This window comes from Chlorocebus sabaeus, chromosome 13 (genome assembly GCF_047675955.1).
Source record: "Chlorocebus sabaeus isolate Y175 chromosome 13, mChlSab1.0.hap1, whole genome shotgun sequence".
Classification (NCBI taxonomy): Eukaryota; Metazoa; Chordata; class Mammalia; order Primates; family Cercopithecidae; genus Chlorocebus; species Chlorocebus sabaeus.
The window spans coordinates 69,064,448-69,092,168 of NC_132916.1; the positions used below are offsets into that span (position 1 = coordinate 69,064,448).

General features: G+C 37.3%; 1 protein-coding gene and 1 pseudogene across 10 annotated transcripts in view; both read left to right on the forward strand.

Moving 5' to 3' along the window:
- The window catches only part of UTRN (utrophin), a 594,041-nt gene that overhangs the window by 112,151 nt on the left and 454,169 nt on the right, over window positions 1–27,721 (forward strand). For 9 of the 10 annotated variants that reach the window (XM_073022551.1, XM_073022550.1, XM_073022552.1 and 6 more), the window contains 2 exons: window positions 8,931–8,992; window positions 27,341–27,433. In XM_073022551.1, the coding sequence (XP_072878652.1) occupies window positions 8,931–8,992; window positions 27,341–27,433 (155 nt within the window). Of the gene's footprint in view, window positions 1–8,930; window positions 8,993–9,019; window positions 9,107–27,340; window positions 27,434–27,721 lie in introns of those variants that run through there. The other variant, XM_073022555.1, reaches the window with a different exon arrangement.
- Window positions 1,491–8,910, forward strand: LOC103240234 (rhomboid-related protein 4 pseudogene; annotated as a pseudogene).

Genomic DNA, 27,721 nt, shown 5'->3' on the forward strand with positions numbered 1-27,721 from the left:
GTTTTTATGCTGCTAATAAAGACATGGTGGAGACTAGGTAATTTATAAGGAAAAAGAGGTTTAATGGACTCACAGTTCCGCGTGGCTGGGGAGGCCTCACAATTAGGGCAGAAGATGAAGGAAGAGCAAAAAGGTCTTTATCATGGCAGCAGGCAAGAGAGAATGAGAGGCAAAGGAAAGGGGAAACCCCTTGTAAAACCATCAACTCTCATGAGACTTATTCACTACCACAAGAACAGTATGAGGGAAACCACTCCCATGATTCAGTTACCTCCTACCAGGTTCCTCCCATAACACATGGGAATTATGGGAGCTACAATTCAATATGAGATTTGAGTGAGGACACAGACAAACCATATCAATATGTATTCTCTCACAATATAGTTTTTATTTGACTGTGATGACCCAGTGTCATGATCTTAGAAGACACATGGCATACAGTGAAAGGTTTCCTACATTAGCTCTATAGAAAATCATAGCATTCCTACATATGCATGCGGGCAGATATTTAGATATTTAAAGTGTTGTTCTCTTTTTCTTTGGATACTTTATACATTTTTTTGGTTTGAAATTGCTGTTTTTTGGATATTGTTTTATTCTATGAATATATGAGGAAGATCCCTCATAACATGAGGAAAATAATAAAGTAATTAAAGTGAGAAAAATATTATTTGAATAATTAGCTGTCTTGCAAGGACATATTTTTGCTGCTATTTTGACAAGTAGAACTTGTCATGAGAAAGTCTGAAGGTCAAATCACTGGAATGGTTTTTACATTCAAAATGTTTTCCCCATTTTTTTCGAGGCTCATACATCTAGAATTATATGTTCATGAAATAATTGCTTTTTCTTGAGATTTCTGTAGACAGTTTGTAGAACATAATAGATGTTTATTTGATAATAATGAAGAGACGAATTTGATTTCATAGAAATTTTCTATCGTAAGGTTAGCCTTTTGTTAATCAATAAAAAAATAGTTTTCTGTTGGCTTTTCATGACGGTGACTCATATCATTATGACTAATTCACTGTCTCCTAAATAATCCCTCCTTGCTCTATGACATTGCTAGCAATTTTAATGAAAATCTTCACTCCAGGAAAAAAATTCAAAGTGAAGTATTTGTATGTAAGGTTTACAGTCTCTACCCCCATAAATGGAGTCTGTTTTTCCACATTTGCAACACATATAATATGGTTGATAGAAAAGGTTTTTTTTTTTTTTTTGCAAAATATATTTCTAGAGGAAAGGTTTCAAACAGTATCAGATGCCTGTAAATCTTAGAAACATTCTTTCAGTTTAAGTTTAGCAGCTCTAGAAAGCGAAAGTAGAAGAACATTATCTCCTATATTCCTATACATTGTTTAAAAAAACTTGTTTGTTGAAAAGAAAATAGGTTAAGAAGTAAATAAACTAAAATTAGAAGATGGAATTAATGGTTACATTTAATTCTGAAAATAATTATTTTGAGAGTAAATCAATCATTTGGCAATATGGTATGGATTAAATGTGAAAAAGCAATTTCTGAACCCCAGCTTCTTCAGGTTAGCAAGCTGTTAAACTTGAACTCATTCAGAAAGTCTTCAGGAGGTCTCTAAGTTTGGGGGTTTCGTTTGGTAGTTTCTGTTTTCAAAGCCAGTCTTACACTAGGATGGCTATACATTTTTTTTTTTTTTAAAGAAAATAACAAATGTTAGCAAGGATAGGGGGAATTGGAACTCTCATGCATTATAGTGAAAGTGTAAAACGATGTGGCCACTATGGGAAATAGTTTGCTGGTTCTTCAAAAATCTAAACATAGAATTACCATATATTAACCTAGCAATTTCAAATCCTGCATCTATACCCAAATGAACTGAAATCAGGAACTCAGATACTTGTACACCAGTGTTCATTGTGGCATTGTTCAGAGTAGCCAAAAAGTGGTCAACTAGTGCTCCTCTTTAGACGAACGGATAAAGAAACTGTAGTTTATACATACAATGCAACATTTTCCACCCTTAAAAAAGAATGAATTTCTGATACAAGCTACAACATGGATGAAACCTTGAAAACATTATACTAAATGAAATAAGCCAGACCCAAAATGACAAATATTGTATGATTCCACTTACATGACGTATCTTAAATAGGCAAATGCATAGAGATGGAAAGTAGATTAGCTATTACCAGGGACTGGTGGCAGTGGGGACTTACTGCTTAATGACTGCAGAGTTTCTGTTCAGTGTGATGAAAAAGTTTTGGGAATAGATAGTGGTTATGGTTGTATAACATTGTAGGTGTAACTAATGCCACTGAATTGTATGATTTAAAATGGCTGAAATCACAAATATTGTTATATATCTTTTACCACAATTAAAAAAATCTATCAATGGGCCCAAAACGATTGAATTGTAAACTTTAATTGGGTGAATTATATGGTAGGTGAATTTAAATGGGTAAACTGCATGGTAGGTGAGTTGTATAGTAGGTATGTGGGTGAATTGTATGATAGGTGAATTTTATACCTTCATAAAACAGTTTTTTTAAAAAGAGGCAGTCTTGTGAGTAGGAGGAGAGCTAGGTAAGGAGACATGGATCCTGATTTGATTTATGGCACCATTCAACTGTGTGTCATGAGGGGTAAGCCCCTGACCACTCTGGTCACAGGACGGGATCCCATCAGGCACCCTCTTACATACTTCCTACTCCTATCCTCTGTGGCTCCGTGATAGTAAGGCGGATAGTTTTGGTGGGTTAGGTTGGTTCTCAGCTGGAACAAACATGATCCTCTGGCCAGGTGCAGTGGCTCATGCCTGTACTCCCAGCACTTTGAGAGGCTGAGGCAGGTGGATCATGAGGTCAGGAGTTTGAGACCAGCCTGGCCAAGATGGTGAAACCCTGTCCCTACTAAAAATACAAAAATTAGCCAGGCGTGGTAGCATGCACCTGTAATCCCAGCTACTCGGGAGGCTGAGGCAGGAGAATCGCATCAACCTGGGAGGCGGAGATTGCAGTGAGCTGAGATCACGCCATTGCACTCGATGCTGGGCAACAAGAGCGAAATTCCGTCTTAAAAAAAAAATTCCTCTGACCTCTGATGCTGAAAATGATGTAAATTCTAAATGCAGTCCAGATGTGGCTGTAGACATTCTAGAACCCCAAGGCTCCATAATTGCCTTCAGTTTTAGGCAGAGTGGATGGGTCACTGGGTCATGCTAGCAGAGCATGTGCTTGCTTAAGGAGGTTGATTTTTTTTTTCAAATAATCTCTATTTTATTACAAGAACATTTTTAAAGCATATATTTTAACTCCATACCCTTCTTCTTTTTTTACAGGCATAAACAGTTTTCAGGATTGAAAACTTCCTGAAATTTGGATTATCTTAGCCTTATTTTGACATCATTATATGCTATAGCCCTCTGTGTTTTCTTGTAGATACCACAATTATATTAAACATGTTCTTTTTTGTGAGGTATTGAATCTGAGGCTGAAATGAAGAGGTATTGATAAGGTTTGTTTTGTCTAGAATGCCCTTCCCATGTTTGCATGAACTATACTTCGTCTATTATTCAAGATATGTTTTAAAGCTTTCTTTTTTTCATTAAACCCTCTTTAACCTCCTCCTACATGGAAGTGCATTGAACACAGACTCCACAGTCAGTTAGACCTAGTTCTGTTTGTGGCCCAGCATTTGCTGGGTGGGTGATGCTGGACAATTCATTTACTTCTGCCTCAGCCTTCTTCTTTGACAAGCGGAGTTGTTTTCTTTTTCCTTCTCACTTCCACCATTTCCACCTCTCCTTGCCTTAGAGCGGAGAGGAGTTACTAGCAAAAAGACTGGCAGGCAGCATTGCCTGCTCTTTCCTGCTCACCATTGCTGATGATTGGCATTTGTATTTTAATACGATGTCCACACTCTGGAAAGGAATAATCTGGAAAGAAGACTGGGAAGTAGATGGTTTGCCTGTGTCATCACCACATTTTCCCTGTTCCCTAGGGTGGTGTACCTGCTCTTGTAATCTTCTTTAATTTCTGGAAGACCTGGCTTCGGAAGGTATTGTGCTGTAGGTTTTCCCAGGAGTTTTGTTTGCTTTAGAGGTTCTTAACAACCATCATTGCCTTGGAGCCTTTGTTAACATTTTGGGCTTCCTTGTACTAAACAGATTTGCTTGTCGGGCCACACTTGTGCCTTTTCACTTATTCTCACCAGGGACTTCCTTCACTGGGCATCTGGCTGGGATTCTTGTTGCATTAGTGCACACTCAAGGGCCTCTGAAGAGTATCATGGAAGCATGTGCAGGCATTTTTTTCCCCTCCAATTATTGGTTATCCAGGACAATGATACTACTTCAATTGTTCAGGCCAGTCTGCATATCAGGATCATTATCTGTATGGCAGGTCAGGTTATTATGAAGAAGCACCCAGGAGCTATGATGTATACATAGCAGGACTGAGAGAAGAGGAACAGCTGGCTAGAGCATGAAGAGCCAGCCTCTGGGATCGAGGAAATACCAGGAATAGCTCTCTGTCTTGCGGGCTTCTTCTCTCAGAAGAAATGAGACTATAACGGCTTCACAGGTTTGATAGCCAGTGAGGTGGCACAGCATCTTGGGAAGACATGGTCCACTTGTGTTATTATTACCCATCGGATTCATTCCGCACGCAACTAGTCCATTGTAAACTAAAGCAAAGTATGTTGTTAAAAAAAAAATCAACTTGTATTTAGCTTTTTACAGAGTGAAGCGAAAGTCTGTTTTAAATGTGGTTTTTAGCTTTAATAACTTCAATGTTTAAATGTGGCAAACTCACAAAAATATCATTTGAAATGTTAATTATCTAAACTTCTTGTACACTTAGGTAGTTTTGACAATTCTGAAAACTACATTTTTAATTTTAGCTTTTTTTAGGTCCTCTGAGGATGTCAGATTTTGAAAGAAACTCAGGGAGGTTAAACATTCTGTTTGAGAGCAGTCTGTCTCCTGTTGGCTTTGTTTCTTTGTCTACATATTTATAATATTTTACAGATTATTATATAATATTTATTATTTTCATTTGATATTTTAATACATATTGTTTGAATAAATGAATTAGTGTTTGGGTATGATTGGGTATGATGAAACAAGATAGCATAATGGCATAACTAAGTGTGAGTGGCAGATTTATATTGGGGGTGATCCACATGTAGGGCCCACCAAAGGAAGAAATGAGAGTGTGATCTGAAATACTTTTGTTGCTTCCAAAATAATCTTCTTTGCTAATGAGAAATTAGCTTTCTAGGGTGTGTTAAATTTTGTGTGTGTGAAAGAGGCCTTGATAAAATCAATCCAAGTTTAAAATCATCCAATAAGAGATTTCTTTCTTGGCTAAAGGTCTAGGTGCTTCTTTTTTAAATAGCTGCACTTTAGGGAACTCATGTTACATTAGTGCCAGCCAACTGGACACTCTTAAATTGCTTCAAATGGTGTACCAGAGGATAATGCTTTCTCTCTAATAACAGTGGAGTTTTAGAGGTGATTTGTGTGCTTTCATAGGGGAAACAACTCCTAATTTCTCTGCCACATTTCCAGTTTAGGATTTAAATTGAGATATGTTGCTACATTCTGCTAAAACAATTTTCAATACGCATTTGAGCTGGTGAAGTGAAAACATTTTCAAACCAGTTTCCTTGAAGATTTATCAAGCAGTTTTGTTGATGCATCTTGCTTTACTTCTTTTACCTATCACAGAAATAAAATTCCAGGCTAGGCAGCAGTGAAGGCCTTTGGATCTGTGTGAACATGTCAAAAGCATTTTAAGAAGAGTAAAATATTTAGAGGAAGAATTTGGAAAAGCAGCCTTAAGGGATTTAACACATTTTTCTTCTTCTAATTCAGTCTCGTGTTCATCCCTCTAATGGAGAAAGGTCATTAATGGATAAGATTTGCTAAGCCAGCAAAGGCTTTCAGAAACAAAATGGTTTTCAAAAATCCAAGTCTAAGGAAAACACTGGTTTGAATTTGGAAGCTTGAAAATACATTTGGAGAAGGTTTATGTGCAGTAGAAATTATACTCATTCACTTAATATTATACATATCTATTTATAATCAAATTATATGTAAGTTTGTTGTATTCTTACACATTTTTGTTTTGGAGAAGTTAAAATAACGAATTGGCTTGATAATGAGGATTGAAATAATTTGAGACTGTGGAAGTTCCATATAACTTTCTAGGCAGACAAAATGGCTGATCAGAATAGCATGACAGAAGTTTAGTTATCCTGTTACCCATCTGCTATTTTTACGCCCCCCAGATCTAGGCCAAGATTGTTTACCTTAATTGTTGTGATGTGGAGGTTAGTAAGTGTGGCAAGTTTGTTACATTTCAATCTCATAATTGAAAAGCCACAGGCAAATTCTTGTTTTTTTACCGAATTCCTGTCTAGTAGAAAATAAGAAGTATGTCTGTCTGTATGTGTGTGTGTCTGAAAAAAGGAAAATGCAAACTAGTCTTTGAAATATGTACACCCTTTCCCCCATTTTTAACTGTATCAAGAGAATGAATGCAGAAGTGTGTTTATAAACTTTGAAGTATTTTTGAAACATTTGGATGTTAGAAGATGTATTGTTTACAGACAAATAATTTATCTGTTACTTGGACTTATATTCTGACATTGACTTGACCCATAAAATAAAGACTATTGTTGAAACATTATCTTATTCATTTTTACAAACATAAGAATGGGAATCCATAAATTTGATTTCATTGTATATATGATAAAATGGAAAGATTATTGTCATTTGATAAGGTAAAAGTGCTCATTTCTTTGTCCACTTTATATCTGGGGAGAAACCTACATAGTATGAGATATTTTAATATGTTTTTGAAATAAGAAAGTTAAATGCTCTGGAAATAGGTTAAGAAAATGTAAAATGTAGTGAGATTTCTCTCTTATATTTTTTCCTTTTTTATGGCCTCAAATTCTTAAGTTGTGTGAATGTTATCAAATTAAGATAATTTAATACTTATTTTTGACCTTTCTATATTTTTTGTTCATAGGATTAAATAAAACTGCATATAACCAGATTTATAAAAATACATCCTTTTTAAGGTAGTGGGACAAATAATTGGATTTTCCAAATGCCCTAAACACTGATATTTAATATTAAATTCATTTTGGTGAGGCTGGTATAGTGCCTTCTTCAGGTTGATGTGTGGTGGTAGCCTTGTATTCTGAGTATAATCTCGGCTGTGTCCCTCTTTGATATGAAGATGGCAAAGGGTCATTCAGTGTGTAAGCACTTTCTCTTGGTTAATAAATGGCTTATGTGGCCTTGATTGGATAATATAAAGCTTGAAATAGGGATTGTTGCTGTCTTTGCTGTCCTTTTGAAGGAAGGTCACCTCTGAGCACCATTAACATCAAGGAGTTTCTTATACAGCAGTTTTGTTTTCTATACCACTTGCTCCCTTAGTGTCTTGGAGAAGGTCTCCAATTACCTTTATGGAGTTGTAAATGCGTTTTTTTTTTTTTTTTTTTTTCTGAAGCTGCTGCTATATTTATTCTGGGAATGACCTTTTAATTACAAACTCTCCTTCCACAAAGGGGTGAGGACCAAAGACCACAAACTGGGTGAAGTGGTAGATGAACGTCTAATGATCCTAGTAGAGGTTTGTGAGCAGGTCTGTATTTAATGTGGAATCGACGCTGGAGGGCCAAGCACACCTGGGCCGCCTCCATTATTATTTTGCTGTTCCGATGTGGGAGGCAGCCCAGCAGTATGAAAGGTGGCAGAGGAGGCAGGACACACATATGGGTGGAGCCACACCTTTCTGCACTGTTGTAGATACTCCTTGGACAGCTTTCTGAACAACTGATAGAGATTGTCAAAATGCTGTTTTGTAGGCTTTAAGACAACAATGACTCTTTTACTGGCTTTAACAGAAAATCGAGTGGTGAGGAAAGAGAGTATGATCTGAAGAAGTCCAATGGATATTTATCTGCCTTGCTTACACTTTTACTATAATCATTATAACAAGCTGGACACCAGCTCTTCGTCAAGTGATTGTCATTTATATTCACTAACCTTTACAGTACTCTTGCAAACTAGATATTATTTATCCCTATTGTACAGATGAGAACTGTGAGGCTAGGCGATGTTATAATGACCCAAGGTCACACAATAAATGGATTGGGACACTGTCTACTTGGTTCTAGAGAAAATCCTTTTCTCTTTTTGTTAGCCACACGGCCTTCTTATATGTAACCAAATCCTTCTACCCATCTTTAAAAAGTTCAGGGTGGTCAGTCTTTTAAAGTAACTTTTCATTTTTTATGACTTATAAAATTAATTTGTAATCAAAACCAAAATTGATAACGGTTTTAAATTCTTCTGATTTTTCTACCTGTAAAAGTTTGTATAGATCAAGATCATTAAAACCTCATGTCAATCTTACTACAGGAAAATGGGTTACAAGATTGACCATAAACCTTATGCTGTCATTCTAGAGGGTGTAGGACCAGTATGAAGAGGGAGGAAGTCACGAATTCCTGACTTTTTTATTGGATAACTTTAATTTTTGTTTTGAACATGAAGACATTTTGATTATGCTGAAATTTTACTTCAACAAAATGTAGCAGAAAGTGCTATGGGTACTAGCTGGAAAGTAGGTCCCTGATTCGATCCCGTAAACCTGGATTTGGTCTCTGATGGCAGGACTCCGGGGCTTAGGGTGAGACAGACTGGTCCCTCGGGAAAGGTGCCCGAGCCTCCCTCTGTTGTAGGCAGTGTTGGGCTCCATAGGTGAACTGGGCAGTCATCAGATTCTGCATCAGCTGCGCATCATTGTGCTCCAGGAGCTCGACTAATAGGACTATTTTAAACTCTTCGAGGATAGAGATAATCTTATTTGGTGCTTTACTAAAGGTACAGACTCTCATACTTTTTCCTTCTCTTTCTTTTTCCATTCCGCAGATGAACACAATGATGTACAGAAGAAAACCTTTACCAAATGGATAAACGCTCGATTTTCAAAGGTAACCGACACTTTCAAAAACTGATGGTTCAGATGCGTCATTCTGATTGAAGGAGTTTGGTTGGAAGTGCAGTAAATTTTCCCCAGGAAATGTCACCTAGCAGAAGTCTTCTAAGTATGCAGATACATTTATTCTTCTTTTATTCTCTTCTAAAATACGTTTAAATGGAAATTCTCACATACATAGTTTATGGGATGCTATTGACTTTTACCTGGCCTTCTCCAGATATTTAAGGCAACAATTAGCTGCTTTTGATTCTGCAAATCCTGGGTACATCTGGGAAAGGATATATCATTGGGAAAATTTTTGTGTTCTCTTGGTTAAGAGGATTATGATTTCATTTTGCCTGGTTAAAACCAAATGTTATCATTCAGGCAATCTTTCTACCCTGTCAAAAATATTTATGGATTTTTATTCTTGTGGATGTGGCTTATAATATTTATCTGCCTTGTGGTTTTTTTTTTTTCTCGTATACTTCCTTAATTCCACCCCCCCGCCCCCCGCAAAGATCTGCTCTTAGAATTTCTGACTATTTAGAATATAATCAATGCTTTAAGCAATAATTTTTCTTAGGGGCAGACCATGCTGAAGAGAGGAATTGTCAGTGCTATTTTCAAATCTGTTCTAATATGATTATCTCTTAGTTATTGGTGTTGGAATTTTGTGCACTAAGCCTCAGGTGGGAAGAGAGTTTTCAGGGTAACAGATTGTGTTACTCTTCTATAGCAAGATGAAAAATAGAAGTTTCTCAGAGAAACACTGTTATGGTCTTTTAAACAGTATAAAAGCTATTTTAATTAAGACTTGCTTTTCAAAATTTTTGGTTGCTTTTCGAAAGTTGTAAAGGTCAGGAATACAAACATTGGTATTTCCTGAGGAAAAAATGAGGATATCTGAAGATTAGCTTGAGTAGCAGCATAGTTTAAAAAATGCCCCACATCCCAATATTTATAGTTGGTTATTTGATTTCACTGCTTCTTAGGCTTTACAAGTTTATCTTGAGGGATATTTTATCTTGCCTGTGAGTATGTAAGGAATGTGAAAATTAACTTTGACAGAGGTTTAAAAATATAGAGAATTAGAACACAAAGCTGCTTGCATAATTGGCAGTTATATGTGTAGGATTATTCCAAAGCACATGTAGGCATATTTTGGTACATTTTAATTTGTTTTATTCCAGAGACACAGGTAACATATGTGCATCTCGGGCTTAACATGAATAAAAACTTTTGAACTATTCATCTGCATGTGACCATTTTCCAGAGAATGTAGTTTTAGTAACTGGGAGTCTGGATATGAGGTGCTTTATTCCAGTGGTTTCATGATTGCTCGTATAAGTAAGATTATTCATCCTGGTTATTCACGAGGATAACATGGGACTTGTTTAGATAGAACAAGTGAAGCAGTTTTTAGCAGCTTAATTTAGTCTTTGGGGAAGAATTGCCTTAGAACTAACTTTGAAGATTGTTTTGAAAGCTTTAAACTTGGTAGACCTAAGTTTAGAAAGCATTTGAAACTGGGTAAATTACTTTTTACCTATTTATGACAATGGAGAGCAATAGGTAGTACGATAGGACATGGAAAGGGTTTGCAGAGGAAGAGAGATGAGAACTGAGAAAGAATAATTGAAAAGAAAGTTCTCAATATTTATGGCGGCTCATTGACACCTTTAAAAAGACCTCACATAAAACAAACTCTGGTAGTACCAGACTAGTTTATTAAACGAACTTGATATTTAAATTTGTACATTTATAATGTCTATTATTTTGCAATATAAATGGGGGCTTTAAGTGCCATGTAAATTGTTTGCCCTGGGATATTTGTATTTCTTACCAAACTACTAGAAAAGACTTGGTAATTTTTATCGTTTTTAGTAAAAGTTACAGTTATGGAACACAGAACTTTTAGCTAAAAGCTTTTAGCTAAAAGTGTCTGTGTTAGTGTTTGGAGATGGTAGTTTCTGAGCTCAGTTTCTGTGTTAGTGTTTGGAGATGGTGTTTGGAGAAAAACTACCAAAAGTGGGATGACTCTGAAAACTTTTATTTTCATCTAGCAAGAAATCAAAACCTAGAAGGAATTTATCTGAGAAATTATGAATATTTGGAGATGGGAGGCTCATGGCAGTGACACTAAACATTCACATTATTTTTTCTTTCCTCTGGCTGTCTTAAGACCATAAGCTGAACTGCTTCCAATTGAGGATAGTGAAAGAGAGAGTAACACATTTCTAGACCGGGAGATTTCCATAGACTCCCATGTGGCTTAACCCTTGCTGAGCGGGGGAAAGACTGTATTTGTGCCTGGTATTACTAGGTAATGCAGAGGCTAGAACAAGAAAAAAAAAATCCCATTGAAGGGAATGAATTTTTTAAAATCCATGTCCTTTGGCACATTGTGGTGAGCTTTACAATATAATTTTTCAGTGGGTCCACTACTCCCCTACAATGTGGGTTCCTAAACAGAGCAACAGGGCCCCTGTGCTGAGAAATCCAAACAGACACTGATGGCACCTTCTGCCATTTAGGAATTTGTTTTAAAACAGGCATTTGTCTGGATATTTCCTTTGTGGCCTCCTTCCCATCAAAAGTCTCAATCAAACATTGAGTCTTGTTAATTCCAATATGTACATATATTCAAAATTGTCCACTTACTCTATGTAGAGTGACATGTCTCTTTTCTAAGTCATTGTTATTGGTGTTGAAAAAAATGGTGAGAGACTTTACAATGGGCAAGAAAGACTAGTGGGTGTCCTGTTACCTCAGGCATCTGAATTATCTCTGCCTTTAATTATTTTTGAGCTACATTACAACTAGGTAAGTTGTGGAAAATAGGTATGCAAGTGATTCTTATCCATAAAAATGAAAATTATTTGGAAAGCAGTTAATTATTGCTCCTTGGATAGACCAGTTTTTACATCTATTGCAAATCTACTTCAGTTTTCATCTTTCTTATATAAAACATGTGTTTTTAAAAATTTTCCCCTGAACTGGTTGTAACACCTTATTGGGTCCCTCATTAATTAATGAGTTAAATAAAGTCTTTAACACACATTATTATCACATCGGTTTGAGAGTGATAACCTTACCTTGTTTGAAAATTATCGTTGAATACATGGACCACTGTGAGAATCTGCTAATTGGTTCTTCATTCCATGCCCCACCTTCTCCATCTCCCTATCCTTTTTTTTTTCTTTTTTTCTTTTTTTTTTTTGAGACAGAGTCTTGCTCTGTCGCCCAGTCTGGAGTGCAGTGGTCCAATCTTGGCTCACTGCAGCCTCTGTCTCCCAGGTTGCAGCGATTCTCCTGCCTCAGCCTCCCTAGTAGCTGGGAGCATGGGCGCATGTCGCCACGCTCAGCTAATTTTTGTATTTTTAGTAGAGATGGGGTTTCACCATGTTCGCTAGGCTGGTCTCGAACTCCTGACCTCAAGTGATCTGCCTGCCTCAACCGCCCAAAGTGCTGGGATTATAGGCGTGAACCACCGCACCCGGCCTCCCCTTCCATTTTCAAGAGAGTATCTATAGTGTTTCTAAAGGGTAAACCTGAATACGTTTTTCTCTTCTGTAAGCTCTTTCATTGGGTGCCCATTGTCCTTTTTTAAAAAAACAAAATTAGAAATTGAAATTGTACATATTTTTGATATATAGTGTGATGTTTTGGTCTTACTTGGTTCTTAACACTCTAAATAGCTACCTCCCAATTTACTCCTAATTTTATTGTACTTTCCTTTCGCTCCCTCTTTATGCTTCAGCCACACTGTCTCTGCTTACCATCCCGGTGGCCTTCCTGGCCTTTGCACACAGTCCTTTCTCTATCTCTTCCTGGGCAGCTCCTACCCTTCCTTCTTGCCTGAACTTAAATGTTGCTTCCTCAAGGATCTCTTTTCTGAGCTTCCAGACTAGGGTAGAAAAGCTGTATACTATCAAAGTGTTATGATTTGAAGCACTTACCATACTGTAATTTAAATAGTTGCCAGTCTTTTTTCCTAGGTTAGGCATAAGCTCTGTGGGTGCAGGGACTGTCTATTTGCTCATTGGCGTATCTTTTGGCATTTAGTAGGTATCCAGTAAAGTATTTGTAGGCTTAATAAATAAATGAATGACAATGACATAGACATACATTGAATGTGCCTAATTCTATATGTTCACAAGCCACTTGGGGATGGTTGCATTGGAAAGAGACAAGAGTAGAGTTTAGGACTGAGTGCAACATGGCATGAATTGTGCTATGTCCTGGATATGAATACAATGCATCAGGGCTTTTGCTGCATTTTTCACAAAAATAAGCAAATCCAGCTATCCAAACTTTCCCTGTTTACCCGATTTCTTGGAGTTGTGCTGCAGTGATTGTTAAATGACCACTTGGACTTAATGTATATTATTGTTTTATTTACCCAGTACAGTTCTTCACATAGGATCTAACTACTACATTCACTGTGAAGAAAAATAAGACTAAAAACTTAAGGCTAGCACAATTCTTTTCTTGATAAGGGATTTGGTAAAGAACTTGACAATAATATCGATCTAAAACCATCTTTTAATTTGTAACTGTATATGAATATACAGTAGCCAAGACAGCACTCACTCAAAATATGTATTCTTTTTGCCGCAAATCCTTGTTAACATATCATAGAGTATACGGTGCTTTGAAATTCAAGGATCCTGAGAAGTCATAGTGTACAGTAAATTATGGCTCTTGGATTTTTAAAACTTATGAAGAGCTCAAAAAAGTGATTATCTAAAAAAAAAGCAAAAAAATAGGAAATTGAACACTTATTTCTGGATATCCTGCTCATTTATTTATGACCTCAGGCAAATTATTAGTCAAATTATTCAGGTCACCTGGTCTACATTTCTATAGCCGTAAGACACAATTGATCATTATTATCTGCCTTATATCATGAAGAAATATTGAGGCATTGCTGTGAAGTGTATAGGAGATGATAATTACTTAGGAATGCAAAATAAAAAACCTATCAGGTACCTTGAATTTGTGATAGTCCTGATCTGTGGATCTGTGCCACACATATAAACAGAAAAGGGAAAAAGCATTGGCTCATTAAGCCCATGTTCTTCCATTGTATGGTGTATATGACTTGAGTTTTTTGCCCCTTCTAAATTTCAGAGCCTCTGGTTTGTTAGCCGGCCGGTCTCCCAAGGGAGGCAGCAAAGGCCTCATTGCTTTGCTGTTGGGAAATTTGCTCTGACTTTGAGCCTGCATTTTCTTTGGCTGGCTTTCAGAGCTGCTCATCTGGCAGAGCTGAAAACACACAAATTGCATAAGTTATTTTATCAATTTGGTGAGACAGTTCTATAAAGAGGCTTCACAAATAAAGGTTAGGTAGAAAATATGCAAACTTAGAAATGCTGAACTTGAGTTTGTGCAAATTTCTGCTTTTCTCTTTTCTAAGACACAGATGAGCCAAGTTTTCATGTAAGTTACAATTCCAGATTTGAAATTTAAATTGACAGAACCTAAGAGAGAAAAGCTATGAAGCATTTTTTTTATGGATTCCAATATGGAGAGCTATTAAGATGCTTTCCTTTAGGAGACAATGAGACATTGCTTTTAGATATTGTTTTTCTACTTTTTTCGTGTTGGAAGTTAATGATCACTAAAATAGGGGTGGGAAAAGATGAGGAGAGAGATTTGTACAGGAGGTGCAATAAAAGGAACCCAAACCCTTTTCCATCTCTAGGTGTTCAATCTTCTCTTTAGTACTATAAACAGGCTGACAGGCTTCCTATGTGATGATAAATACCATCTGTAGTAGAGGCTTGAGCTTAAAGAGCTACACACTGGGTCTGCCATTGGTTTATTTCATGAGTATGCATATGGCAACTCAACTGATTGTTTTAGGAGCCATTCACATTCAAGTGGTTCCTTAAAAAGAAGTGTGAATTTGTGTTTATTCACTAATACCTCTAAAAAGAAAAAAATAAAATATACTCCGTATTCTTAAACACCAGCTTCCAGATATACTTTGGCTGTACTTATGCAAGCTTTGTTGTTGTTGCTGTTTGTTTTGTTTTCATTCAATTTGAATTTTTAAAATTTGATTTTTATCTCAAAATTGTTTGTAAAATGAACTTCACCTTGGTTAAAACTAAAAACAAATGATTAAAATTAAAACTGTTAAGTATTATTTAATATGCTATGCTTTGATGAGTACTTAATAAAGGGTTTTGATTCAGCCTATTGGTATTCATAATTGTGAAGCAAATTTGGTAGTCTTTATAATTGATGATCAGTTTAGAAATTGATCAACTGGGAGGAAATGACTATTCACCCTTCACCTAGGAAGGAGTGAGCAGGACCACCTTCCTTGTGCTTTTCCATTCAGCCTTTTGTGGCCCCACCATCTCTAGCTTCAGAGATGGGCTCTGGTGGTGCAGGGAAGGGTGGGCTTATGCCGGGGTGGGAAGTAAGGTATCATGAGGGGATTGCTGAAAGGTAGTGGTTGAGGGGAGAGAAGCTCTACCTATTACACAGAGTAAGGAGACACTGGACCCATTTCCAGCCGTATCTGGCCTGGGAAACTTTTAGCTGCAATTGCCACAGGTAACAATTCACCAGCCATGAGGGGAGTCACACTTGGGGGGAAGCTGACATTTATTTTTGTTATTATTTGTTGGAGAAATAAAAAATCCTACCAACACTGGTACCTCTTGGTACCAACATAGAATACAGAGAAAATACAATTTACAATTAAGTGTGCATGTATGGTTAAGTGCATGCAGGCAGTTGGTTAAAGACGACAAAGTCTAGACAGAATTTCACACAAATATTCAGTAAAGTAGGAGAAAGAACAATGAACACTTATCTCTGTGAGAGACAACTAGATGTGCCATGTTGTGATGGTTTCTGTCCACCTTCTCAACAACTCCTGTGTTTAACTTAACTTGGAAAACGAGACTGGATTTATCTATTTCCTGATCACAAAAATTGGGTCTATTTTGTTTTAAGGAGACACCCTAAGGGAAGGGAAGGAGCAGTGTAGCTGCCTCTCCTTTATATATATTGAACAAAGGAACTTTCATTTTATTTACCTTTACACTGTCAGAATCAGTGCATTGCCAGTGCCTCACCCTAGTCCCATGGAAGCCTATCTTTTGAAGGACTGCGTTCTTCAAACATTTCTACTGTATTGCCAGTTGTGTATACGTGGAATAAACTGTATTGTTTCCTGAGTTTGCCTACAGACCTTGCCTGGTATGCATGTGCAGTCAGAGCTATTTATTTATTTATTTTATTTCCGTAGGTTTTTGGGGGAACAGATGGTGTTTGGTTACATGAGTAAGTTCTTTAGTGGTGATTCGGTGAGATTTTGATGCACCCATCACCCCAGCAGTATACACTGTACCCAGTTTGTAGAATTTTATCCCTCACCCCCACTTCCACCCACCCCCTCCCACCCCCAGTCCCCAAAGTCCATTGTGCCATTCTTATACCTTTGGATCCCCACAGCTTCGCTCCCACTTATGAGTCAGAACTTACAATGTTTGGTTGTCCATTCCTGAGTTACTTCACTTAGAATAATGGTCTCTAGTTTCATCCAGGTTGCTGTAAATACCACTATTTCATTCCTTGTTAATGGTTGAATAGTATTATTCATATACTCTATATATACTATACTATTAGTATATATATAATATATATCTATATTATATATAAAAAAGATGCTTGCACACGCATGTTTATAGCAGCACAATTCGCAATTGCAAAAATATGGAACAGCCCAAATGCCCATCACAGGTGGGCATTTGGAAAAGGAGCCATTACACAAAAAGGATGCTTGCACACACATGTTTATAGCAGCACAATTTGCAAATGCAAAAATATTATATATTAATATATATTAATATATAATATATAAATGTATAATATATATAATAGTATATATACTATTTGTATAGTATTAATAGTATATACACACACACATATATATACACACACACTGCAATTTCTTTATTCACTCATTGATCGATGGGCATTTGGACTGATTCCATATTTTTGCAATTGCGAATTGTGCTGCTATAAACATGTGTATGCAAGCATCTTTTTTGTATAATGGCTTCTTTTCCTCTGGGTAGATACCCAGTAATGGGATTGCTGGATCAAATGGTAGTTCTACTTTTAGTTCTTTAAGGAATCTCCACACTGTATTCCATAGTGGCTGTACTAGTTTACATTTCCAGCAGTGTTCCCTTTTCACTGCATCCTTGCCAACCTCTATTGGTTTTTGATTTTTTCATTACGGCCATTCATGCAGGAGTGAAGTGGTATCGCATTGTGGTTTTGATTTGCATTTCCCTGATCATTAGTGATGTTGAGCATTTTTTCATATTCTTGTTGGCCATTTGTATATTTTCTTTTGAGAATTGTCTATTCATGTCCTTAGCCCATTTTTTTTTCTTGCTCATTTGGAGTCAGAGCTTATTCAGCCCCCAGACCTCACCTGATTGTCCATGGAGTACGCTAGTGGCCCCTGCCTCTGGCCACCAGGTATCTGAGCCCCACACTGGTTCCTTATCATTCCAGATTTTATCATCACTATACCGATAACTTACCAAAATCAAGGTAAACATTCTGTTACATGTCTGTGTGACTTGTGATTCCCTGAAAGATATTACTTGGTTTGGCATGTGTTTTACAGTATTTTGTAGTTCTGAAGGTAGGTGCACATTTACTGATTTGGACTGTTCTCTGCACATTTACAGTAAACACTGTAAATCATTGCTCCGTAGTTAATGTGGCATACTCTGTGATGATCTGCAACCATCTGTTTCTCTTGTCTCTGTCTCTCTCTTCCTCTTCTCTCCCTCCCTCCTTCCAAGCAAGCTTCTAAAAGGAATCTTTTTCAATTCTTAACAACTTGTGCTGACCATCCAGAATTCTTAAAGAGGACGGCAGAGAGATCTGCACTCACTAATTGTTTAAGTGACTGGAGCACATTTTGCTGGTTTTCTTTTGTTGAGGTGTGGAAGGAACTCATTAGGCATTATTTCAGTGCCCTTATTTTGCTTTCAGTCTTCTCTGTGGAAAGCAATGCTGTGTTTATTCTTTTACCATGGAGTTGAATCATAAAAGTAAATACTAAATACCATACAGTCTTCATTTCATTGATTAAGGTACACATTTTATAATTGAGATGAACCTAATTTTATAATTTTGCTTAGTCTTGACTAGAACCAACATTCTTTTGAAGACTTCTATTATTTAATTTATGCAATAATACATAAACTTTGTAAAAATTAGATAAAAGAGTAAATCCAAAGAAAAATTTTCAAACTACTTTTAATTCCACCACCAAGAGAAAAAGTGTAGCATTTTGTTGTATAATGGCTTAAAAATGTATTATCATATAAATATATTATCATTAACTAAGATGATGTTGTACATAGTGCTTACTGATGCATTATTATTAAAAAATTGAAGAATTACAAGAATGTAAAAGGGTGCTACATTTGTGTCAGTGTTGAGATTGGGGTTCATGAGTTAAAGATTCTAATTTGAAAAGATTGAGAAATATTGAATTATTTCTATTGGAATTTTTAAATTAACCAACTTCTTGCAAAAAACAGATGAGGAGGGGGAGAGAGAAAGAGACCATAAAATTTACAATGTTATCAGATACTGGGGCATCATTTTGAACTATCAGGGGCATCAGATTAATCTGAGATTAATCTGAGGAGTATGAATATATTATGATATGTACACTATGTATGTTTGTGTGTATATGTATACTGTATACACACACACACACACACACACATAGACACACAGTAAGTGATGGGACTAGTAATTGAATTAAATAGAGTGTCTCAAATCCTGTTTTGAAAACGGTGTAAATAAATAATAGAATAATCAGTGTCAAAGGGCTCAAATTTGTTATTCGTTTGTAAGATGACACTCATCAGACATATTACTTTTGAAAGCATTTAAAATATGTTATCTTCCAACTCTTTTTATTATATGCAGTTATAACTTGATTGCTTATAATGGGTTTAGGTAAGTCATAGGACAGATTCTGTCTCCCTGCTATATCTGCTTCTTTGTATAATTTTGGCAGTACCAAGCTAGATTTGCAAATTCACCTTAACATATTTGCCATATTATGTTAGTACTGTTTTTTGTTTATATCTACAGTCATGTGTTGCATAAGGATGTTTTGGACATTGATGGACCACATACATGATGGTGGTCCCAGAAGATGATAATGAAGCTGAAAAATTCCCATAACTTAGTGATGCTGTAACTGTCATAAGGGCATAGCACAATGCCATTTACTCGAGTGTATTAGTCTGTTCTTATGCTGCTACTAAAGACATACTCGAGACTGGGTAATTTATAAAGGAAAGTGGTTTAATTGACCCACAGGTCCGCATGGTTGGGGAGGCCATGGTGAGAAGCAAAAGAGGAGCAAAGTCACGTCTCTCATGGCAGCAAGAGAGACAGCATGTGCAGGGAACTAACCATCAGATCTCATGAGACTTGTTGACTATCATGAGAACAGCACAGGAAAGACCCACCCCCATGATTCAGTTATCTCCCACTGGGTCCCTCCCATGACATGTGAGAATTATAGGAGCTACAATTCGAGATTTGGGTGGGGACACAGCCAAACCGTATCATCCGGTATTTGTGGTGATGCTGTTGTAAACAAACCTACCATGCTGCCAGTTGTAGAAATAGCTAGCACATACATTTATGTACAGTACATAATACTTGGTAGTGATAACCAACAACTATGTTACTGGTTTATGTGTTTATTATAATTTTATCATTATTTTATTTATTTATTTATTTTGAGATGGAGTCTTGCTCTGTTGCTCAGGCTGAAGTGCAGTGGTGCAATTATGGCTCACTGCAACCTGTACTTCCCCTGTTCAAGTGATTCTTCTGCCTCAGCTTCCTGAGTAGCTGGGATTACAGGCATGTGCCACCATGCCTGGCTAATTTTTGTATTTTTAATAGAGACGGGATTTCACCATATTGGCAGGCTGGTCTCGAACTCCTGACTTCATGATCTGCCTGTCTTGGCCCCGCAAACTGCTGGGATTGCAGGTGTGAGCCACTGTGTCCAGTCCATTATTTTAGAAGGTATTCCTTCTACTCATTTAAAAAAAAAAAAAGTCAACTATAAAACAGCCTCAGGCAGTTCCTTCAGGAGGTGTCCCAGAAGAAGGCATTGGTATCATAGGAGACGACAGCTCCATGTGTGTTATTGCCCCTGAAGACCTTCCAGTGGGACAAGATCTGGAGGTGGAACACAGTGATATTGCTGATCCTGACCCTGTGTAGGCCTAGGCTAATGTGTATGTTTGTGTCTTAGTTTTTAATAAAAAAGTTTAAAAACTAAAAAAATACAGTTTTAAAAATTGAAAAAGGCTTATAGAATAAGGACAAAATGAAACAATATTCTTGCACAGATGTGTGATGTGTTTGTGTTTTAAGCTGTGTGATTATAAAAGAGTCAAAAAGTTAAAGAAATTGAAAAGCTTATAAAGTAAAAAAGTTACTGTAAGCTAAGGTTTATTATTGAAGAAAGAAAAATATTTTAAAAATAAATTTAGTGTAGCCTAAGTGTACAGTGTTTATAAGGTCTACGGTAGTATAGAGTAGTGTCCTAGGCCTTCACATTCATTTACCACTCACCCAGAGCAATTTCTAGTCCTGTAAACGCCATTCATGTTAAGTGTCCTATACAGGTGTACTATTTTTGTTTTGTTTTTGTTTTTTTTTTTTGAGATGGAGTCTCTCTCTGTTGCCCAGGCTGGAGGGCAGTGGTGCGGTCTTGGTTCACTGCAACTTCTGCCTCCCAGGTTCAAGCAATTCTCCTGCCTCAGCCTCCTGTGTAGCTGGGATTACAGGTGTGCACCACCACAATCAGCTAATTTTTATGTTTTAGGAGAGATAGGGTTTCACCATGTTGGCCAGGCTGGTCTCCAACTCCCAACCTCAGGTGATCCACCCGCCTCGGCCTCCCAAAGTGCTGGGATTACAGGCGTGAGCCACTGTATCCAGCCTAAAATCTTTTTTTTTTTTTTTTTTTTTGTTTAAATTTATTATTATTAAACTTCAAGTTGTAGGGTACATGTGCACAACGTGCAGGTTTGCTACATATGTATACTTGTGCCATGTTGGTGTGCTGCACCCATCAACTCGTCATTTACATCAGGTATTTTTACTGTAACTTTTCTGTGTTTAGAAACATGAATACTTACCGTGTGTTACAGTTGCCTGCAGTATTCAGTACAGTAACATGTTCTATAGGTTTGTAGCCTGGCAGTGATATGCTATACCATCTAACCTAGGTGTGTTGTAGGCTATTCCATCTCGGTTTGTGTAAATATACTTTATGGTGTTTGCACAATGATGGAATCACCTAAGGATGCATTTCTCTGACTGTATCCCTGTCCTTAAGTGACTCATGACTGTATTTGGAGTCTGAGTGCCGTGAAGTCAAGGGCTGTTTTTATCAGCCTTGGTTTTTGCATACTGTACGACAGAAAGTAGGCACTGATCTATCTCCCTACTGGAAAATCCAAGGCCCAATTCTGCTTCTGATTTGTTATTGATACAAAGAATTAGAATTTCACTCTTTTAAGAAATCCAAACTGTACTTTCTAAATCTTACTTCCTTATTCAATCTTTTATAGATTTTTTCCATTACTACTACTGTTGCTGAAAAACATGATCTGTGATAGAAATATTAGTAATTGTGCTTTGGGAGTATTGAAGAAGGGTAAGAATAATACAGTATCAGATCAGAGAGAGGGTGGGACCAGATCTCACAAGATTTTTATTTGGAGTTTGGATTGGATTTGCCTATAATGGACTCCCATTAGGGTAAATCAGGGAAATGACACAATGTGGTCTGCACATTAAAACTGGAATTATTCTGGCTCTTACGTAGAAGCAAAGAGATCAGTTGGCTGGAGCTGGAGTTCAGGCAATAGATAATGGCGGTTTGGGCTAGAGTTGACACAACGACCGTGGTAAGAAGTGATCACGTTTGGGATGTGTTTTTGGAAGTGGAAGGACAGGGCTTGTGGGTGGGTTAGAGATGGAGAATAAGTGAAAGGAAATGAATCAGGAATGACTCCCTGTGTTTTTGGCCTGAGCAAGAGTGATTATTTCTTGATATATGATATATTTGCAATTATTCATATTCTATAGTCCATGGATGTGTGAGTGTGTGTGTGTGTATGTGCATATTTGTGTGTGGCCTTTCTCCAAAGCTGACCAGTTCCTTAAGGCATTCCTCTTTGATTAATCCTATATTTCACCTATATGTAGTCATGGTGTATGCAGAAATTCCTCATCAGTCACCTTTGACCTGGTGTGCCTGTAGACACGATCTATTTGTTTAGCACAGTGTTTTAGGAAATTACAGTTATCAGGAGATTATACATATAAATACAGATTTCTACCTTCTTTTTAAAAATGAGAAGTTCTGCCCACAGTGAACCTGAATTCCCATATGGCCACTCTGGACTAGAACTGAGCAGGAGCTGCCATTTGAGCCTGCAGAGCCAGCTGATTTTCCAGATGTGCCTGGGGCCCATCAGGTTTGCTTCCCTCAAATGTGTCATCACTGCAGTTGTTTGCAGCCCCTGCTCCCCACGAGACACCCTGGCTTCTCCCCCTGCATTGTGATGATCGTTTGCCTTTGTGCTCTAACATTTTAAAATCCAGCAGCAGTGGTGTCCCAGCTGCAAGTATGAATGCTAGTCTCACTTGTCCAAATGGTGATGGGAGGGGGAGATGAGACTTGGGTACAGCCAAAGTTGGCCATGCCAGGGCTGTAGTATCTGTCATCTAGAGTCATGTAATGTGTTTGTGTAATTTTTTTAAAGTTAAATGTGACCCAAGGCTTATATACCCTTCAAGTTCAAGACTGTTCATTTATACTCTTTTGTATTTATTGGAAAACTATGGACACTGTCTTGAGAATAAGGAGAATGACCTGAACTTGGCATTTCCACAGGGCCAAGCACAAAGGAGGTATTCACTAAATATTTGTCCAAATGCATTATTCAACTGTATTCTCTTTGTCAGAGAAGTCTCTGCAAATGAGTCTTTGCAAAGATTTCAAAATCAAAATAAGAGGTTAACGGTCAGGATGAATCAGTTTTTATTTTTATTCATAGATGACTTCTGACATTTCCAAGCTGTTTCCCAGAGTGGATCCCAAGTTTACAGCTTGTGATACCAAAGCATCAGACACACTTTAAAGTTGCGTACTAGGAAAAAATAGTCTGCATTTTGAATTCATCAAAATGTAGTATATATCTTGTTGCTCTCTTTGGGAGGCCACTAAATATATCCCACCTACCCCAGTGATTAAATATTTTTTTCCTTATATATCCCAGTCCAGTGATGAAATATTTTCTTCCCTATCTGTCCTAGTCCTGTGCCTTCATAATTTTAGTAGCAGTGTAGCACAGATGTTGAAAACATAGATTTAGAGTCAGATTTTGTGGTATCAGATCCTGGTTCTGCCTCTCATTTGTTAAGTCACCTCCACATCAGTTTCTTCACCTGTAGAATGAAGAAGATAATGCTATTTTTCTTGAAATACTATCATAAGGAAATAAATAATACATCTAAATAATACAATTAAATCTTTATAAGTCTCTTAGAACATATCTGATACAGTGAATGCTTGCTATCATTATGTCTAAGAACATTTCATATTTCTACTGCCTGTTTCCGTATGGCCTATGAGCTAAGAATGGTTTTTACAGTTTTAGGTTGTTACAAAAAATCAAAAGAAGAGTAATATTTTGTGACATGTGGAAATTATAGTGTCTACAAATAAAGCTTTATTAGAAGATAGTCATTCCAATTGGTGTATTTGTTTATGTATTGTCTATGGCTGCTTTCATTTTACAACAAAAGGTAGTTAATTGTTTTTGAATGATGTATATTCCTGCAGATCATCATATGACACATTAATGAAACCTCAGACTTGTGAGATCTTTCTCTGTGAATTGACACTACCATGCTCTCACGTTCAGGGCCTGCTTTGCCCTCCTGCCTGAGATGAAGAAGTGCTTATTTGTTGTCTCAGTCCTTTTAGATACTGTTGATATTTTATTACACTTTTCTGCCAATAGAAAACACTAAAGTTATGCTTGTGATATAGTCACATCAACCATTTAATGAACATCTGTCATCTTAGTTTTTAACAGGTAAACAAATAGATGCAGAAAGGCCAAGTAACTTGCCCAAAATTCTATGACCAATAAGAGGCCTCTTGTTTACAGATGAGGTCATTGATGGATATCCATAATTATTTATAATATGAATAAATATTTATATTTCCTTTATATAATGCTGGTTTTTTTGTTGTTTGTTTTTTTGAAATACAGTCTTGCTGTGTTGCCTAGGTTGTAGTGCAGTGGCATGATCTCAGCTCACTGCAGTCTCTGTCTCCTGGGTTCAAGCAATTTTCCTGCCTCAGTCTCTCAAGTAGCTGGGATTACAGGTGTGCACCACCACGCCCAGCCAGTTTTTGTATTTTTAGTAGAGATGGTGTTTTGCCACGTTGGCCAGGCTGGTCTCAAATTCCTGCTCAAGTGATCCTCTAGCCTCGGCCTCCCAAAGTGCTAGGATTACAGGCATGAGCCACCGCGCCCAACCAGTTGTTTTGTATTATATTATTTTTTGGGAAGTGGAGAGTGGATTTGAGAAAGGTTACAGGATGCCCAGGTGTTATATTAGTTGCCCTTGCCATCATCAGTATTTTCTAAGATCCTTTCTATGCCTATATACCCCCATTTGTTTCTCCCATGTGCTTTACCTGTATGATATATTTTTGCTATGCCTAAGACCTGAAAGTGAATTTGGTTATTTGTTGGCTATTTTGCAGAACTGTACTTCTAGTTGGGTGGGGGAGGGGGATTAGAGGTAGGCAGGTGATGAAGGCCACTGCTGCCCATTGCTTTTACTGACAGTGGGTAGCAAGTCCTCACGGGACTTTCCCCTCAGGGAGACATTACCCCTTGCCTGGCTTCCTGGAGTTCTGCCTCTGGAAAGTGGTTCCTGCATCTTGCACATCTCTGTGTTATTTTGATTGATGGAAAAAATCTCTTTGACCCTGAATCCATTGCTGTCTGTGAAAAAGGCAGCTGGGAATAGAAAAGCAGCTTTGTTTCAGATATAAATAAGTAACAGTGTATTCTTTACTGATTCTGTGGTGAAAACTTTACTGCACTTTGCCTCATCTGGAGTATATGAACAATGAAGAAGGCACATACTAAAAATGATGAGTTGACGATACCTAATACTTATTTAAAAACAGATAAAGGGAGGGAGGGGAGCAATGGTTGAAAAACTATCTCCTGGGTACTATGTTCACTACTTGGGCAGTGGGATCATTCGAGACCCAAACCTCAGCATCCCACAACATACCAATGTAACAAACCTGCATATGAACTCCCTGAATCTAAATTTTTTAAAAGATAAGTAAATTATGCCTTGTAAAAAACTAAATCAAGTCTAGTTCAAGGGTCAATTCCTGTCTGAAGCCTTTGCCCACTACCTGGCTTGCAGTGCTCTTGGGGCCTCTCTCTCCTCTGTGCTCCTATAGCACTGGCACACTTCTCTGTTCCAGACCTTACACATCGCACTGTAATTATTATTCTCTAAAACAGAGTATCTCTTCCACCGAATGGTAAGCTGTTGAGTGTGCAGAAATGTGGAATCTTTATTCATCTTTGCAATTCAGGTCTCTTCAGGCATGCATGCGCATACCACGTGCGCGCGCGCACACACACACACAATAAAAACAGATAAGGAATCACGAGGGGAGGAAGGAAGGAGTAATGCCAAATTTTAGGAAACTTCAGAATGGCTCCTTCTTCCCCCTCCTCCATTTCAAACTCAGGGTAAAGTTTTGCTTCATTATAAATGATACATATTTATTTTTTAAAGTGAGAAATGAAGAAGATAAAGGAAGTATTCATTAAAAAATATCTATTATTGACAGGAAGTGAAACTGTTTTCTCTGTGGAGATTTTATTATACAAGGCAGTAATTTGATACAAGATAATACAACATTTATTAAATATTAAATTGTACTCTATAGTTTTCAGTGCATTTTCTTATAATGTTATATTATTTGATCTTTACAGTGACTTTCGATTTAAAAGTTTAGGTAGCTGAGCCAGGTTCACCAGGTACTTAATGGTCAAACTGGACTTAAAGCCGAGGCTTCCTGATTTTCTATGTGGTGATCGCCCCATTGCACAATAACCCATTGTGTCACAGACAGGCAAGGATCTACCAAACTTACAGCGAATGGAGTGGACTTTTCTGGCATCAGACACTAGAGCAGGATTATCTGTGGGAGTTGAGGCTATTTATCAGGGACAAGAGTTTAGGAATTCTATAAGCTTCAGCCGACAAAATCTTGGAGTGGTACTAGTTTTAAGCACAAAAAGTATTTAATTGTTAAGCCCAAAGTGCCTGAAGTGTTAAGAAATTAATAACCAGAAATACAGACTGAACACCTCAGCCCTGAAATTGATGACCAAATCACGTGCTCCCATAATGGAAATGCTGGAAGACATTGTCACACTGTGATGTGAAATGCAGTGATGAAGTGACAATCCTCATACTTTTTGTTGGCCTCTGCACCCGGATGTTGTAGGCTCGTTTACATTTTTAATGCATCTCCTTATCATTGCTTTCTCAGGAACATATATCATACTGAAGGTCTATTATTTTGTTATCGTTCATTGTTCTTTCTAACACTTTACTGTATATTTGTGTGAAATTATGTCCAGACTTTGTAGATTTTTTTTTTTTTGAGATAGAGTCTTGCTATGTTGCCCAGGCTGGAGTGCAGTGGTGTGATCTTGGCTCACTGCAACCTTCACCTCCTGGGTTCAAGCAATTCTCCTGCCTCAGCCTCCCAAGTAGTTGGGATTACAGGTGCCTACCACCACTCCCAGCTAATTTTTATATTTTTGCTAGAGATGAGGTTTCACCATGTTGGCCAGGCTGGTCTTAAACTCCTGAGCTCGCCTTGGCCTCCCAAGTGCTGAAATTACAGGCATGAACCACGATGCCCGAAGGCCTATCAATGTTAACAGCAGCTTGATTTGCTTTCTTTATAAGGAAAAGTGTAATTTATTTCAGCTTAAAATATTCTTTATGGGATTTGAAAATTTCTGTATTTGTACTTGCTTTCTATGAAAGACAAATTTGGATAGTCTGCAGATCATCCACAGCATTTTAATTGAGCAAAAAATGAAGCCACTCATTTATTTGCAGGTATATGTGGAGTTTCTGCTGTTGGCATACCCCATACTTTATTTGTGTTTTTCTTTTACAGAGTGGGAAACCACCAATCAATGATATGTTCACAGACCTCAAAGATGGAAGGAAGCTATTGGATCTTCTAGAAGGCCTCACAGGAACATCACTGGTGAGCAAGTCCTCTTTGTAAACAATGGAGTCTCCAGTCATTACTGATACTTGATGACCCACTGTGGGTACCCATTAAAGTGAAAGTATCCATTTTACTTTACATTCAAATGTAAAGGCTGAAATTGGGAACATTTTTAATGAAGTGTTTTAATGAGTGCTTTGATGCAACAACATTTTGGTTCTTCTGAGGGCTCTGTTTTTATTGAAGATAAAATTACCTTAACTGTTTATTGCTCTGATACAGCCCAGGATGAGAGAAATTACAAAAAAGAATGGATTTATAGAG